General features: G+C 35.4%; 1 protein-coding gene across 4 annotated transcripts in view; it reads left to right on the top strand.

The window, feature by feature from the left end:
* LOC106459387 (potassium voltage-gated channel subfamily H member 2-like) overlaps positions 1 to 18690 on the top strand; it is a 161533-nt gene that overhangs the window by 23739 nt on the left and 119104 nt on the right. For all 4 annotated transcript variants that reach the window (XM_022385858.1, XM_022385857.1, XM_022385856.1 and 1 more), the window contains exon 2: positions 14239 to 14469. In XM_022385858.1, the coding sequence (XP_022241566.1) occupies positions 14239 to 14469 (231 nt within the window). The remainder of the gene's footprint in view (positions 1 to 14238; positions 14470 to 18690) is intronic.

Raw genomic sequence — 18690 nt, 5'->3', positions numbered from 1 at the left:
GATGACAGAACCTTGTCGAAACGTTGTACATTTGCTGTTATGTTAAACTAATATTAAAGTTTTTCTTCATTACCCATTTAAGCCGTTTCCACCATTATTAGTCTCAAAGTGGGTTCCTCGTCACCGAATAGGTATGCCTTCATATTGAATAACACGAATAATCGTTTTTCATTCTCCAGCTATTTGATGTCTGCTATAATTGAAAAAATATGATGTGGAAGCAACTTGTGTACACCTGACTTGTGTCATTTTCCAAACGGAGATTCTTTTTAGTTATGTTGCGTACTGTTGCATAGAGTACGTGGACAGCTTTTTCCACTGACCGTTAGTTGTCCCCCCCCCCCCCAGTAGCACAAAAGTATGTCTGCAGGCGCTAGAAACCGGGTTTCGCTACCCGTGGTGGGCAGAGCACAGATAGATGCATAGATGGTTCTCTGGATGTATTAGAGGAATCCTGCTGATTCAGCACCACACAGCTAGTGTCTACTGCCAAGTAGAAATACCCCATGAAAGTAGGCCAAAACTACTTTCAATATTTGCAACAGATTTTATGTGTTCTACATTATACCATTTATCCTGTGTAACACACCAGTCATTTTAGATCAGCTGATAGAGTTACTGTAATGTAGTAAGTCTTCCTCACCAATATGGATAACATAATATGTTTGGACACACGTCTCATGTTGCAGCTGAGAACCTTACATTGGTATTTCGGCATATGCAGAAAGTAGGCTTGAAACTGAAGCAGCCAGAAAAGTGTGTACTCGCGTACATATGAATAGAATTTTAGGCAGAGATGGGCTGTCCTTAGGCCTTCCACAGACCATGGCGGTCAAGAACCAAGTCCAGTCTGCACGTTTTCTTGGCTTTGTGTTACATTATTGATGCTTTGTGACCTAATTATCGACAGTAATAACACCATTATCTGCATATACTACACCTGATGGAAACTTTAAGTGACTTAAATGTTTCTAATATTCACTAGTTTATCTAAAGTACTTATCCTCTAAAATGTTATGCCTTCATCCAGGATTTAGATGCCAATAAGATTGGTAATAAACCAACAGTCATTGCTAGTAGTCAGTAGATTTACTTCTTGTTGTTCTTCTACCATGCTTACTAGGAACAATGCCATTAATATGCCTATTTATGGATACATTTGAATGTGTTTATTCCCATGAAAAAAACTCAGCAGCCAATAACAGTTGTCCTTTTTGTCTATCTTTACATTCTTCACCACTTTGTAATTGTTTGTATTGCATAAAATGGAAATTAGTGCCTTAGACCACAACTTTATTGGTGACAATTTTAATTTCGTTTTGAACAGATGAATTCGGAACATCTTTTTTTTTTCTAGTTAAATGTATAACATAAAGTGCCCGGGTAATACACACGATATTACTCTACTTTTTCTTTTGCCATTTTGCTGTTAGCAATAGATTGTCAAGAGTAAAGAGCTGTGCTGTGACTGGCGGGAGGGAGAATGACCGGCAGTTTGCAGTAACATCCTACAAACCAGCTCTGCTTTAGCAGCCAGATTGTGGAGTTTGCTTAAATAAGTGTGAGCTCAGTAATAACACCTGCAACTGTTTAAAATAAGATCTGTGAAAGGGCACTTTCCTAGAGGTCTGATTTTGCCAGTAGCGACATGTGGAATAGGATTCCACTGTGTTATATTTTGTTGAAAATATTTAAACTGAAATACGAATGACTCCATTTTATTTGTGTTGGTTGTGAGAAGGTACGAGCATTGCATGTGATGTTACAAATAGCTTTATGCTGTAAACTAGACTCTTGAGTAAATTTGTCTAGTCCTAATCTCCCCCTTTTTTGGCTTATAAGAAGTCGGGGTTATGTTCAACATGACCACTTATTTTTTGTATGTATGACTAGTCTGATAGGGATTGATATTTATGTAACAAAACTATCTTTTGAAGACACCAATGATGTAATGTTGTTTTGATTGTATTTTTGCCTAATTAGAAACATAATTTGGCTCTTAACAGCTGTTTTCTAGTCCTTTGTATAAGATCGAGAACCGACATAGTCAAGCGGAAGTTTGGAGACGAACAATATTGTTGCGTCAGCGAGGTCACATGACTAGTGACGCCACGTTTTTAGAACTATCCTGTACCTTGGCGAATGCTCTAGCATTTACTAGATATAGGGTAGTCTGGTATATAAAAGAGGGTGACAACGTGACGGGATAATGTGTGTGTAGATAGTGAGTAATTGAACTGCAGTCAGAAGTATTGTTGACGTTTGTTGATATAGCGTTTGTTATAGAGCGATTGTTGAAAATAAGTGTATCGTAAAGTTGTATTCGGAAAGAATAAACCAGTTTTATTAAGTAAGGACTTGTGTCGCTAAAGTTTCGTCGGAACGAAGTTACGGAAAATTAATTAATAAACGGAGACGTAACAATATATATACAGTAGAATGGTACGTTCCTTGCCAAAAACCTTGATAATCTATTTGTAATTCATATTCATGTTAGCATAAACCCGTACCAAAACACATACAAGTTTTCACCTGTGTATACAAAAACCAAAACCCTGTAATACTTGAACCCTTCTGTTTTTTGCTCTGTATTATTTTAATTCTACCGATTTCGTGACTTCAAAGTCAGGATGTAGTTTTACAGATGGTCTATAATAAAAACACCCAAATACCGCTTTTCAACTAAATATAAATGACTTGATTAAATGCATACTTCTCATAATGTACAGATGTAAAACAGAATCCTTATGTAAGTTAAATACATTAAAATGTTCTCAAAAGTAGACCAGTTAAACTTATCAATTATCTTTTCTTTTCCATTCCTATATCATTTTTCTTTTGATTAAATCGTCTGTTATTATAAAAAAGCAATATATTTCAACACTCTTTAATAATTTGATACGAAAATATACCTCTTACTCACTTTGTTGTCTTTTCTCTGATTTATATAAAAAGTTTTTACCGTTGCACAATTCCAATTAACCTTTAATCTGTTTAAAAGAGGTGCCAAAAATTATCAAATACTTTTTTAATTGTTTTGTTTGTTTGTTTCATTTTACATGCCCAAAAATGGATCGGTAAAAACTATTAAATCATAGTTTTACGTAGTATAATGAAATATGTAGAGAGTATGGATGATTTGATGCTAAATGCACTGTAGTTACGTGCTAACATTCTTTCCTTTTTGTTGTTGTCATCAGTTTGTAAGTTAGCCATGAGTAGGACAATGTTGATTGAATATGCAATGAAAATTTTATTGTATAATTAATTGAAGGAAAAAAACTCACTTGATTACTGTGATAGCTTATCTATCATAAGAGGAGAAACGTTGCAAGTTTCAGTTCAATAAACTAGACCATTTTGTAGAGTACACTTCTACACATATGGAAGAAAAATTTAATTTTAATTTTCAAGACTTTCTGAAGAACCAATGAAATGAGTGACGGCAAAATATATATATGTGTGTGTGTGTGTATATATACACTAACACACATATATATATAATTTCTATTAGAGTACCCCAAAAGTTATCATTAGGTGTCCTAGTGACGCCTAGTCTATGGGTTGAAAAATTAGGAACGTATTTTGCAGATACCCATTTTGTAGCTTTGTTCGAATAGCCGAAGCAAACAGACAATCCGTTTACAAACTCTGTTGTTATATCTTATCCTAGGCGAGTGAAGCTTCATTTAAGGGCTTACATCTTCCTTGTTTCTTAATACTTCGTTAAACCACTTAAATTAATATGTTCTTTCGGACATGTATATTTGCTGTGGCATAAGCACATTTTAAAAATTATAGAAACTAATGAGATCACGGTTTTCTATATAAAATTGTGAACATGATATACCAAAAATATATATTGTTAATTTCTCTACCGCTGTCAGATACACTCGGTTAAACGTTCAGACTAATGAGCTATAAGAATCAAGCCGTTTGTTTGTATGGGTTTCTGGTCGTATGAAATATAAATGATTAACTCATTAATAACAGCCCAATCACGCGATTGTAGACTTTTCCATCTGTGCGTGTTCTACGTGGCATTATATATATACTTTTTTTTAATGATTCTTCAACTTTCTGGTCTAGGCAGTCATAAAAACAAAACAAAATTAACGATTATCATCAGAATAAAACAAGCACAACGTTACAGCCGTCCTCTTTCTTGAAAACACTCGCATGCCTCAGTATTTGCTTACTGTTGCCAAGCTGTTACGCCATGTTGGGTTGCTATAGCAACCGTTTCAACTTGTTTATTATTCAAGTGGTTGTTTCTGTTCGTCGCAGGCAGTGCATACGAAACTCGGTGCAAAATTATAGAATGATTGAAGTGAATATATAAAGTACTTGTACTGTGCTAATTATATTGTTTTTGATCGTGATTAGTGGACGAATTTCCAACTGTTTAAATTGAAAGATGTAATTCAATCAAATATGAAAGCTTTGATAGAAATCATGCAGATCCTGCTAGTAATATATTAAGAATCATAACAAGTAACTATCGCTAAGACTTGCTGTGTTTTAATTAGTGTGTGAACGCGTGAACACGTAGTATAATTTGTATATATAAGAGCAAGTACGTATTAGAGAAACGTCTACTTTGTATTTCCTATAATAAAAATAACTACCATGCTACATAGTTGACTTGTGAAACTGACTAAGATTATCAACGTAGGAACCACCTGGTGATTTGTTTCTATATGTATCTGTTGATGTTATATTTCACATTTAATGTGTGAGGCTGAAATTATTAAAGACATAAAACAAATTTATTTTGTTTTTATGTCCGGAAGCTGAAATATGAAATCGCAATTATTATGATTATTTTTTTTATATTGTCTTACCAAAAACTGTTTAATTTGTTTTTCTGCAGTTATCGGCATATCATGTTTCATTTGTTTGTAGGTCTAGTTTGAAAAAAATAATCAATTGGATAATAATCAGAATAACCCATTCGTTATTTTTCGCTATTCTTCGACCGCTACTGAGATCCCTAAATTATTCGACTTATTTACTGTTGACTTATATTATTTGGCTTCCATGAAGTGACATGGCACATATACTCATAACACCGGACTTAAACAATGGCTGATTAAAAGAATTGTTATACCAAAGAATAGTTTGCTCGTTTCTACCCGTGTTGAAAAATAGATGCAACTGCCCCGACTTCATTCAATTTAAGCCTCTCCCCCCCCCCCATCAGACTAAAAGATAAAAAAATCAAAAGCTGGATGTCCCATTGAAAAATGTCTCATAGTTGTGTCACTATGACAACAGTGATATTAGGGTTAGTATTTTGTGTATTATCTACTAATCGCTTGTGTTTGTGTATTGCTCAAACTGTAGTTAATAAATAATGTTGTGTTTAACTGATTTATAGAGTTTCGTTCTGAAGGGCCCCATAGAAAATTTGCCGAGGGCCCCCAAGGTCCTTAATTCGGCGCTGGCCGCAACATGCCAAAATCTCATGAAACGAAACCTATACAGTTACTTCTGAACTCTAAGAAAGAATATATTACACTAATATAAGCATTTTATAAAATACAATGATTGCCTTTTAATGTTTCGCACGATAATGTTCTTTCTCACGAATTTCGTTTTATAGCACCTACAAAAGAACAGAAAACGTTATTCAAGGAAACGATAAAAAAATAAGATCAAATCAAGATTCTTTTTTTTATGCAAAGGATTTCTGAGAATTATAAAGGAATCTAATCTTACCAGAAGACGTTGAAAATGAAAATAAAAGGAGGCACGTGCGCGATAACAGGATATAAGTGATTTTTTAAATAACATATCGCATGAAAGTGTGTTTAAAATTCATGCGATATTTAAGTGTCGTCCAAAAACGTATTCGTATAATATCGAACAGTTATTTATTAAGAGTGTTGTTGCTTTGCCACAACATAAGAGGGATAACTCAGAACTCTAATAAAATAGTAATTTTTAAGATAAATGATGTGTCATCACCGCTAGCCATGTGAAGTTTAGTTTTATCACCACTGACCTCCTGAGTTGTATGGTTTTAGTTAAATAAAGTTGATATATATAAGTAACTGTAATAATAGCAACGAACTAATGACGGCAAACTCTTCACTAAATAAGCTAATGGCTTGATGGTTAGGGCGGTCGACTCGCAATCTGCGGGTCGTGGGTTCGAATCTCCATCACCGAACATGCTCTCTTTTTCAGCTGTGACGAACAGTCCCACTGTTCGTTGGTAAACGAGTAGCCCAAGAGTTGGCGGTGCGCGGTGTTGACTAGCTATCTTCCCGCTAGTCTATCACTGCTAAATTATAGACAGCTAACGCAGATAGCCCTCGTGTAGCTTTGCGCAAAATTCAAAATGAATCAAACAAACCAATAAGTTAATGAAAATTAATAGAAATACTTTCAGGCTGTAGGTTTTGAATCCTTAATAATGATGTTCCGGCATGGCCAGGTGGTTAGGGCGATTAACTCAGAATCTGAATGTCGCGGGTTCGAATCCCCGTCCCACCAAATATGTTCGCCCTTTCAGCCATGGGGGCGTTATAATGTGACGGTCAATCCCACTGTTCGTTAGTAAAAGAGTTGGCGGTGGGTGGTGATGACTAGCTACTTTCCTTCTAGTTTTTCACTGCTAAATTAGAGACGGGTAGCGCAGATAGCCCTTGTTTAGCTTTGTGCGAAATTCAACACAAACAAACAAACAAATGATGTTTGCAGAGTTTGACAACACTCAATTTATTTAATTAATTTCTAATGACATAGGCGTACAGGAAATAATAAGAAAAAAATCGTTTAAATTTGTATAAAAATCGGAATATTTCGCTGACAAATTCAAAAGGCGTTATGTTCACCTTTTTTTTTTAATATACAGGAGAAAGAAATAATTGTGTGAAATTTTGAATGTGAGAGCTTCTTGATCATGTAGAATAATTTAACAGATACATGCAACAACAAACTGTAATGACAATTTGCAGGATTGCAAATTTCATTAAAAGAGCCCCCCAGTAGCACAGCGGTATGTCTGCGGACTTACAACGCTAGAATCCGGGTTTCGATACCCGTGGTGGGCAGAGCACAGATAGCCCAATGTGTAGCTTCGTGCTTAACTTCAAAACAAACAACAATCATTAAAAGATCACGTAGTGTTATCTAACAAGCATGCGCTACAACATAATGCAATAGCAATTTGAAATGTCATTAAAAATAGATATAAAGCTTTATTCGTGTACTTAAACCGTAAAGAAGTGTGTTGTAATAATGTCATTAACTAAAAATGAAGTAGATCATCACAAGAAGTTTCGCTAATTTTTAGCTGAATTCTGGACACTGTCGCCTTCTTTCATTTGGCATTGTTAGTTTTATATATGGATTTAGGACTAACCTAGATCTCCTTACTGGCCGAACATCGTGAGGTTATCATTTGTAATAAAGCCGAAAACAACGCTAACAAATAAGAGTGACAAGACAGGTATCCGTGTTAAAGAAAGATTTGACAAGGTATTTACTTCGAAACATTTCTTTATCCTCTGACTGAGTGAGCTCGTGAGAATTGTACAATTATAATAAACAATCTTTATTAACACAAATACAAAGAATGCGTACTTTACTTGCCTTATCTGGAGAGTTAACTCTGAGGTTGTTTTTCTCTGTTGAGTAGTTTCAAGCTTAGTCGGTCAAGATTTTGTATCCGACTGAATAAATTTCATATTACTTACTTAACTCGTTAATGCCAGACTTACTAAGGGCGACTAGTGCTACCCACGTAGCTGTTCATTCCCAGTGAAACATAAGGGAGGTCATGACCTCAGGAGATGACCTAACTGCCGGTGGAAAGGGCAACTGTCTAATTTTACATACTAAGGATGACTTAGAAGATACCTCTTCCAAGGGAAATCCAAAGGTATTACTGTAGGTGAATGGCACAAACCAATATATGGCTAGAGTAAAAGTAACTTAATGATCTTCTTAACCAACTTATCATGTGAAAACTGCACATCACCTACACACACACAAAATAAAAATAAAAACAACGTCCTATATGAGTAGAAAGAGGTAGAATACACATGTTACACTTGTGTACCACAAATTTCCTTTCCCCTTTACTTCAGGCTTGTTGTTAAGCTGACATTAATCTTAACTTTAAAGACAATGAACTTTACAAACACTTTGGTCATGGAGTGGCATAACTTTCTCTCACCACAGAAAAATATTTTATGCAACACAGACAACACGACCCTGTAATAAAGACATACAACTATTATATTAAAGTACACTTTAACAACGATTCTTTAGAAATGAATAATTTTGCGATAGCACAGGCACTCGTTACACAATAATATTAACATTAATTCACACAATTAACCACATAAATACTACAACATTGATAAAAACATTAAATTATCCTTTAATAAAGATATGATACAAATAAAAAAGAACAAATTTTTAGACAGATAAACAAGCAATGGTTACATCATAAGTGTTCTTAACAATGGTTAAAATTTCAACATCAGCAAAAAAATGTTTTTGCGAAATAAAAAATACCAGGTTAAAGAAATAAGTACAAAAACAAGTACTCATGTATAATCATGTCATGGATATGCGAAAAATAATCTAGAACCAAGGTCGATGTCGAAGCCATATAATACATAAAATGCAATAAAGAGCCTTTAAAAATGATTAATTAATAAAACAGTAGTAATTTATTTTAATTATCCTTCAGAAAAAAAAAACTGAAATTGGTTAAAAGAACAACTTTAATCACAGTACACATTAGCCGAATCTCTTCTTAAACACGTATTAAATATAATACCAAAACCCATTTAAAAGGTACATTGACGTAATTAAGAACAAAAAAAGTCGAAAGTTACAAAACAACCTGTATGACAAACGTATATAATACATGTAGGATACTCACTCAAAAATAAATATATAACAACATAATACGGAACACAGTTAAAACCCTTACAGTATGACACATATACGAATTCCATATAAAACACTTTTATGAATATACAAACAAACGTTACTAAAAAATTGAACTGAACATAGTGACAAAATAAATTACCAGTAAGGAGAATGAAATGGAGAGATTCATGTATATATACCTTATACCGAGGAAAACCTAAGGTAGGAGCTCTCATCTCATTTTAGACTTGCCAGTAAATCTGTTCATGGCAGTAGTTTGCTGTATGATTTATTTGGTTTTTGCCAGGGCATTATCGGTCTGGGTCAACTCTATTCATAGCCAACTCACCACCTCCTCTAACCAGGATAGGGGCTCTGGATGTCTTCTTCACTATTCCCATACTGATTTATAGAGGTTCCAGACCTCTGTCCATTTGGCAGCTTTTTCCTAGTAATATCTTTTAAGCACTAGTCCACAACTGATTGGGTAGCACTTGTCATAGATGAGGCTGTGGGAAGTTTATAAGTGCGAAGAAAAAACAAAGGAAACGGCAGACTTCTTACATTGTCATGGGATGAACCTAGTGTTTCGTTGCAGCTATATTAGTAGGATCTGTGGAGACTCCATTCCTACCTATAATATGACTGTGAAATTCTACTTCAGTGTACATTTACCTGGTTTTATTTCAAGCTACCTTTTTTATCTACTGCAATACTATTTTTTCAGGTTCTCAGGCACAGATTCAAACATGCAACCAAACATTAAGATCACATCAACATAAACTAGGCATTTCTCCCATTACAGCCCCCTTTAGTGTAAGCTCAATTATCCTCTCAAAGGTGGTGAGCGCATAACGCATGCCGAATGATTTCATTCAAAATTCATTCAAGCCTCCCTTTGTGTTAAAAGTTATCTTAGATCTGCTATCGTCATCGAGTTGGACTTGCCAGATCTAAACTACTGAACCAATGGGAACCTTCCAACGTCTTCAGACGTTCATCTATTAGAAGCAATAGAAAGGCGTCGACGTGGCCCACGGCATTCGCCAATCTGAAATAAACACAAAACATGGGTGTACTTATCTTATTTCTGACAATCACTACTGTAGATGACCCATAATTCTCCCAGGGTTATAAAAACCCATTCTTTAACACCTGCTACATCTCAACACTAATTACATTCCTAGTGCTACAGGGAAGTCTGCATTATTGTTGTTTAATTGGACGTATGCCACCTGGATCTATATGGTCCCACAAATACATTGGCATATTCAACCATACAGGGAAAATATCTACATTCTATGACTGAGCTCATAAGAAATACAGAGAGAGACTGAATACAAATGTGCAGTCAAAATAAACAATCTCTATTAACATATAATAAATACATTGAAAACATACTTTAGTTGCTATAACAAACAGTTGCTTTTACTGGAGAGTTAACTCTGAAGTTGATTCTCTCTTAAGAGTTGTGTCATGCTTACTTAGTTGAGATCTCCTACCAAACTGAATAAATCTCACGGTACTTATTTAACTCATTAACGTAAGATTTCGCCAGAGAGACTAGCGCTAATCACAGGATGGTCATTCCCAATGTAACATAATGGATGTCATGATTTCACGAGATCACCTGACTGACAGTGGAAAGGACAACTGTCTAACTTCACACATTACAGGTGATTTACAGCTATCTTTACCAAAGAAAGACAAAAGGCGCTATTCTAGATGAATGATACAGAACAGTAGGTAACTAAAACAAAAGTCATTTAGCGACCTTCTTGACTAAGTATTGTGTAGAAATTACACATACCAACATAACTAACTAAATTTAGAAAAGTTTCCCTATTAATAAAAGTAGGAAAGATATACAATGTTTATTTAACATAAGGTTATCCAGCTAATGAAGTAATGCATTCTAGACTTTATATGTAAGAACGTAAGAACAATATATTTAATTAGCTATAAACATTACTGGGTTGATTTTTTAAATCTCTTCAGGTATCTTCCTCTTATGAGATGTTAATAAAATAAAATAATATTTCAATGCCTTTTTATTTCGTTGTTGTTTAAATAATATTAATACACACCTAAATTAATATATAGTGAATTAAAAAGGACTCAAAAACCTGTTTACAAAGATGGTTTTCAGTTATTCTTAGCAGTCGCTTTTTGCTGTCTTCGAGATGTCTACAACGAAAGTTCTTAGCATGGGCATCCGCAGAAATTTTTCCAGGGAAGGGGCAAAGTAATGTGAAATTGTGAATTGAATAAAAAATTCATATACATTTGCTGAATGGATAAAGAAAGAATCATGTTTCTCATTTTCCAGGGGGACACTCCCCCTGCGGATGCCCAGTGTTCTCAGTTATTTTTAGTCGCTTTCTGTTGATAACGAGATGTTTACAAGGAAAGATCTTCGTTATTTTTTGCAGTCGCTTTGTGTTGACGGTGAGTTTCAATTTCACGTTACAGTACAAATTACAACAGTTAACAACAAGGAACTGTCAAAAAACTTGTAGACGTGCTTACCTTAACTCAAAAACTTCAAAATAAACTTTAAAAGTTTTCACCTGAAACGCAGGAAATGTAGAAGGAAGCATCGTTACGCAGGAAGAAAATACAAAAACCTTATTTTTTTCTTGTTGGCCTTTCTGTATTGCAAGTTTGAGATTAAACAGCTTTTTGATTGCACTAGTCATTAATGATAAATCACAAGTCTGTAAAAAAAGAGGAGTGGACAAATTACAGAAACTGCATAACATCTATGTAAAACTGACCAGTACAAGAGTTTAGATTACACATTACAACTGCCAAGTGCAAGCAAGCTCGTGAGTGTATATGAAAATCACCACATTTAGGTTGAACAGAAGACTTTATTGATGTTGACATAAACACCTGGGGACATAAAGCTTAATGTTTCACATTGATTCAAGCAATTCCATAAGCAGCATGGACACGAGGCTTTTATGCGTATTGATTTTGGATAGCATTTGTTGAGAAAATCATAAATTCGGCTATGGATTGGACACAAGGCACCAGGCTTCTAAACAAAGTCCAGTTTGTATCGTTATTTTTCCTTTTCTATCTTTTTAATTTAATTATCATTATTTAGCTCAAGGAGTGCGCGGGAACACTCTTACACAGCGTATTTATCAACAATTTTTTTTTCAGTAATATTTGAAACGTTTTGAAAGAAATTCGCAAAAATGTTTGAATACTAACCATGTTTCAGTCAAAAGGTCGTTGCTCTTTATGCTAGTAACTTACGCAAAATAAGAAGAGACAAGTTTTATATTGGTAAATTCCAATAATTTGAAAAAATAATAATAAGGTCAAGAGATGTAGCTTATAAGTATACGGATACTCATTGTCGTGGTGCTTTGATGTTCAAACACTGTTTGTAGCAATGTTTGGGAGTGTATGATCTTTCTTCGTAGTGTGGCCTTGAAATCCCAATAAACATGACACCATGTTTTACTAGACACTTCAATATACATAACACCACACTAAACATGCGCATCACTTCTGTTTAAGAAATATGACTAGAACTTGTTTTCGATTCGCTCATGAGGTCTAGCATAAATCAACGTATAGAGAATAGATTGGTAAGTGCTGTGAATTATACCCTGAAAATCAATAAACGGCGCATTTTGCTGTAAGACGACCAACCCTTACCGAAATTTATGTTACATCGGGTTACATATAGTATGATATGTTTTTATAACTTCGTGATGTGCTTTCTGTACACTGCCCTCCGATCCTTCAGCTATTGGTAATGTTGTCTTTGAACTAAGAGTGATCCAATTAATGATACAATGTTTCTAGTTGGTACCAGTTAGACGTGCATTTAATGATAGTCAAGGTGGTAATTGCCACATTATAACACAAGTTTTATTCCCACTCTGCTGGTTCAGCAACGTCCAAACATATTCAGTAGAATAAAGCACAAAAAAAGTAAAAAAAAAAAGACGAACGACTATAAGATAATAAAACCCTTTATTGAATAGATATTATATGGCATTATATAAATAAAAAAAACAACAATTGTTCCAAAAATGATTTTTTTCTTAATTTAGTTACACACACATTGTTTACGTAGTTACTGTAATAAAAGTTAATCTTGAACGGTTTTCGATAATATTCGAAGCTTAATAAAACTACACTGTATAGTTGTGAATTTAAAGAGGGAGAGACAATGCTTGACAAAGTTTTAAAAAATTTAATTACAACGCCTCAAAGCATCATAAAACCTTTTTAGCATATCATTTAATAATTGTGCTACAATACTTTATATGAATGTATTTTATTCGTAACTGTAATCATTGACTGAAGTTGTTCTTTTAATGATAGACACACAGAATCAATCGAGTCATCCATCTGTACGGATTTCAGTAAATCATTGATGAAATAGAACATTTTACTTAAGAATCCGTTGACTTTTGAAGGTGAAAGAAAAAGCTGCTTAGTGTAATGTTTTTAACATTTTATAAATGTGTAACGGATGACCATACATTATTTCAAGACATTAACATGATTGTGTTAATTTTTGAGGCTATATTCAAGGTATTCAGTTTGTAGTTAGAAAAATAAAATTCTATGCTCTTTTTACTTTTTTCTATAACGAAAACTTTGCAGTAAAGACAATTTAAAAATCAGTTATCAAAGTTTTATAGAGGCTTTGATCGATAAGTTGACACTGTGTAAACCAAATAAAGAAACTATAAAATCAAGTAAAATTTAAATGTAAGTTAGGATTACCCTGAAGGTAAAATGTTTGAGGAAATAAAGAGCGCCTGACAACTTTAACCTTGCGTATAGTCCCACCTTTTTAAATTATATTTTGGATGTTGGAGTGGATAACTTTGCTCGTTTCTCTCTCTTTGATTTTTTGTTGTTGTTGTTATACATTAAACGTAGCGGCTGAAAATTCTAAAACCTTCTGGATTGAATCCACGCATTCATCTCTGCTTAACATTTCATTGAAACAAATTTGAAACCTAAAGCTATGTGTATAATTTATGTTCCTATCTAAACTTAACTATTCACGCGTGTACTTTGTTGAGAATCAGGAAACGGTGTAATATGTGTCATCTCAAACACTTTATGAACTTCAATTCTTTGTGTGTGTTTTGTTCTCACTGAGATAGTTATTGGGACTTGATGGATGAATGTGTCTTGCCTTTTCCGAAGCTGAAATTTCACAGAAAAACATCTTCCAACTCCATACTGAATGCCTTTATACACCATTGCTGTCAGTGTATTTAGCACAGTCCTTTGTCAGTTTTATCAAATCATCAGTAAAACCACGTTAATGTCCAGCATTTTTCTTTCTTTGTCTTACAGATAGAAGATTCATCGTAGCCAACGCTCAGGTGGAAAACAAACCAATTATATACTGTAATGATGGCTTTACAGAGCTCCTGGGTTACTCACGCGGAGAGATTGTTCAACAATCGTGCATGTGCGAGTTCCTGCATGGTCCTCAGACCAGTCCTCATGCTGTGGCTAAGATAGCCGAGTGCCTGGAAGAGAGCGAGGAACGACAAGTGGAGATTGTCTATTACAAGAAAGATGGTATGTCGATGTTTCGAAAACAAAGGAAAACCGTCATTTATTGCTTTTCACATCGGGTATGAAAAACTTGTTTGGAGGTAAAATAACGAACTAAAAGCAAAAAATTACGTGGTCAATGATCCGGTCAAACGACCATCACCTGCATAAAATTTTATAACTGCAGTTGATGGGGGCCTTTTAGGCAAAATGTTGACTACATAGTTATTATTATTATTTTTTTTTACAGAGATCTTAACCATTTCGGTGTATTTTCAGAAGTTATCACGTAGAAAATATTTGTTTTGTGTCGTTGCTCTAAGCTTTTCTTAAAACTTCTCTCACTTCTACCTTTCAAAGTTTTTAAGTATGCTTTATAAGGCTCCTTCAACATTTTTGCAATTGTGAATGTTGGAAGGACATGGAAAATACCAGATATTATGTTTTATAACAGAAAACACTGAACTGTACGTTTCTGAAAGTGGTTGATATTAGATTAACCTTTGTCGTGGGCCCGGCATGGCCAGGTGGTTAGAGTGCTCGACTCGCAATCTATGGATCGCGGGCTCGAATCCCCGTCCCACTAAACATGCTCGCCCTTTCAGCCGTGGAGACGTTAGAATGTGACGGTCAATCCCACTATTCGTTGGTAAAAGAGTAGCCCAAGAGTTGGTGGTGGGTGGTGATGACTAGCTTCCTTCCTTCTAGTCTAACACTGCTAAATTAGGGACGGATAGCGCAGATAGTCCTCGTGTAGCTTTGCGCGAAATCCATAACAAACAAACAAACATTTGTCGTTTCCTGTACGAGTCTTTATTTGTTGAAACCAAAGTTTTCTAACGTGTTTTTTATATCTACATTAAATCCGCTGAAATTTATAAATTTACTCAAGCTAATTTTCAAGTAATAATTTATATTCGAATTATGTCGGGTATATATATATGAGATTAAAATAAGAAGAAAAAAAGAATCTGGTCTGGTGTTAGCCAAGGAATAAAAAAGTTTTGATAATACATAATGTAACACTGCAAACGTTTATGTTCTTAGTGTACAAAAAATTATATAAGAGGAGAATTATATATATATATACACTACATCAAAACATTAAAAGGGCAACTTAACCTTCAAAACTTAAAATATGTTTCAAAATTTTCCTTGTACATAATAAACATTTGGGACATGTGGGATAAAAAGTCAGGTGAAAAAACCCTAAGATTCCAGCATGGCCAACCCTAATGTATAACTACTAACCAGAGGGTGAGTAATCAACCAGCAGTATCTGTCGCCTACATGGCTAATTGTAATCGTATGATAGAATTGACTAAAAGTGCAGGGTGTGTTCAGCAGCATAACGCGGATCGAACGTTAGACCTCTGATATGCAGCCCAGCATTCTGAGAGTACCCATGTCTTGCCCATTTAATAAATAAATTAAATTGTTTAATAAAGTTTAAAAACTCCATGAATATTTGTTCTCGTAAATAACATTTTCTGTGATATTCTACGAGAATGTTTGCAGTTAAAAGACAGTAAAAATTAGGTGCACCATGGTCATTAATACAATATATATTGTTACTAACCTAAATCTCCTAGTCTGGCTAAACTTCATGAGCTATTAATGGATTTACGGCCGAAAATATAGTTAACAGCGAGGGTACTGATTAAACAATACATTCTAACCTTTATAAGAAAGAACGTAAAAAATATATATAATTAGTTATACTCATTACCAAACTTATTTTTATTTTCAATATTTGTAAGTAGTTTGCTTTGATAGGAAGTGAATAAAGTGCAAAATATCATTTAAAAGGGATTTACATATGTATAACTGTGACGTACACATAAGCTTTAATGAAGTAATGAGAATATAGTATCCAGTATAGTTGTAAAAGTTTGCATGAATATTTATTCCAACATAAAGTATTCATCAATGAGTTCGACTCCTAATCATAGCACATACAGTTTTACGTTTATACATATGTATATGTACACATATCCAAGAAAGATGTAACATGAACAGAAACGCCCCTCCACCTCCCAAAGATTTCCAGCAATCTTCATGGTGTGAACTTAGCTATTTCATACATTACTTTAAAATTCTATTTACGTGTTCAACACCACTCGAGGTAGATTCTGAATTTTCAGTTTACTTCCTCTGGGATCTGAACATCCACCCACGCGTTTGCCGTGCGTGGTATCCCTTGAAGAGGAGTAGAAGATCCTGGTGGTTGAGGGGTGTCATTGGGGGTCAGTTTATGTCAGTGGCACTTTTACACACCACTTTGGCCTTGTTGCTGGACATTGTGCCTGATGCTGGTGTTTGGGTATAGTGATCAAAGAAACCCCGGCATCGTTACTATGCTCTACTTTAGCATTGTAGTGCGTCCCCTCGTATGACTCAATGGTAGGTGGGGTCAGCGGGCACTAAAGTTTCTCTATTTTATATGTATCTTGCACCCAGTGACCCCCCCCCAAAGCAATAAAAAAACTTTTGGATAGGAAAGCAACCACGTTTGGAAGGCTCTGAACAGCAGTCACCACCCCAATTTATACCCGTATCCCATGTCTTCATTTTTCATTCTTTTTCTGACAAACTTCAGGGCAAATGTTTCCTTTTTTCATTCAGTAAGAATTAAAGGGGCTTGCTGGCTCTCCTAAGTCAATTAAGAAGCTACGTTCTGGGGACATCTTGGTGGAAACATCTACATCAAAACACAGCGAACTTCTCCTGAATATACCATTGGGGATATACCTGTTGAGGTTACTCCCCATGCTACTTTGAATTCCCCATGAGGAGTTATCGTTCAGAGGGATTTCAGAAACATCTCCTAGTCAGAGATACTCATTGGTTTATCCAGCCAAGATTTTCTGCTGTGCGACATATCTCCATTCGTAAAGAAGGACTTCTGCTGCTTACCAATGTTCTTGTATTGACGTTTACATCGCCACGTCTGCCTGCCACTGTCAAGGCAGGTTATCTGAACTGTAAGGTATGGCCTTATATTCCTAACCGTCTCAGGTGTTTCAAGTGGCAGCAGTTCGAACATTCTAAGGCATCTTGTCATGGTTCTTTGATGTGTGCTCGTTGTGGTGGCAAAGATCATGTCACCTGCGAGTGTCAACTTGACCCTCACTGTGTCATTTGTGGTGGTTCCCACCCCTCTTACTTTTGATCTTGCCCTAAGTGGGTGGAGAAGAAAGAGGTATAACATTTAAGTACTGTTAACAACAGTTCTTATCCAGAGGTTCGGAAGTTGTTGTACCCCTTTCCATCTTGGACATATGCTGCTGCACACCATCCCACTGCTACATTGTGAGTGCAGACAGCTATTTCTGTACCTCCGACAGAGTCTTTCTCTCATCATGTAAAGAATACTTTGCCCTCTGTGGATGCAATAGTTGAAAAGACCACGTCTACTCCTGTCTCTGTCTCCACCATCGCTTCCAGTGACTGCTTGGGTCCATCTTTTTTGGCCCCGAGGTGCAGAACCGTTATTTGTTCACGATCTCAATCACTAGAGTCTCCTTCTTTCGACAGAGATCTGCCTATTCGACTCTGGGCAGGTTGCATATAGGTCCATAGACCTCCTTTTTTAAAAGAAAAATTTTGTAGTCACAAACAGAAGAGTTCTCCGCCCAGTTCTTTTCCACCTAAATAAAAATGACCACCTTGATACACTGGAACTGTCGAGGTTTTCATTTTCATTTGGATAACATTAAGGCTTTAATCAATTCTTATAATCGTATGTGTCTCTCCTTACAGGAAACATTCCTGAAACCTGCTGATACTGTCACTTTTTGCCATTCTTTTTTAACCCGAAATCATGGGTGTGTGATGGATGAGTTCATGGAGGTGTGGCACTGCTGGTTGACCAGCACATACCCACCTTGTCTGTAACCACTTGATACACCCTTGGAGGCTGTTGTCATCCATATCACCATGGATTGTACCATCACTGTTTGTTCTCTTTACCTCTCTCCAGGAGAGACTTATGATCAATCAGACCTTGATGCCTTCATAGAACAGTTGCTGTCTCCTTTTTTCATCTTGGGAGACTTTAATGGATACAATCCTCTCTGGGATGGTGCTGATATTGATGGGAGGGGTCATTATGTGGAGCGTATGTTCTCATATCACAACCTTTCTCTCTTCAGTACTGGTTCTTGTACCTATTTCCGTGCACCTACTTAGTCTTTTACTGCTATTCCTCTGTCTGTCTGTTTCCCTTCACCTTTTCTTTTTTTT

The sequence above is a fragment of the Limulus polyphemus genome, unplaced genomic scaffold, assembly GCF_000517525.1.
Source record: "Limulus polyphemus unplaced genomic scaffold, Limulus_polyphemus-2.1.2 Scaffold600, whole genome shotgun sequence".
NCBI classification, from domain to species: domain Eukaryota; kingdom Metazoa; phylum Arthropoda; class Merostomata; order Xiphosura; family Limulidae; genus Limulus; species Limulus polyphemus.
This window is presented reverse-complemented; position numbering and strand designations above follow the sequence as displayed.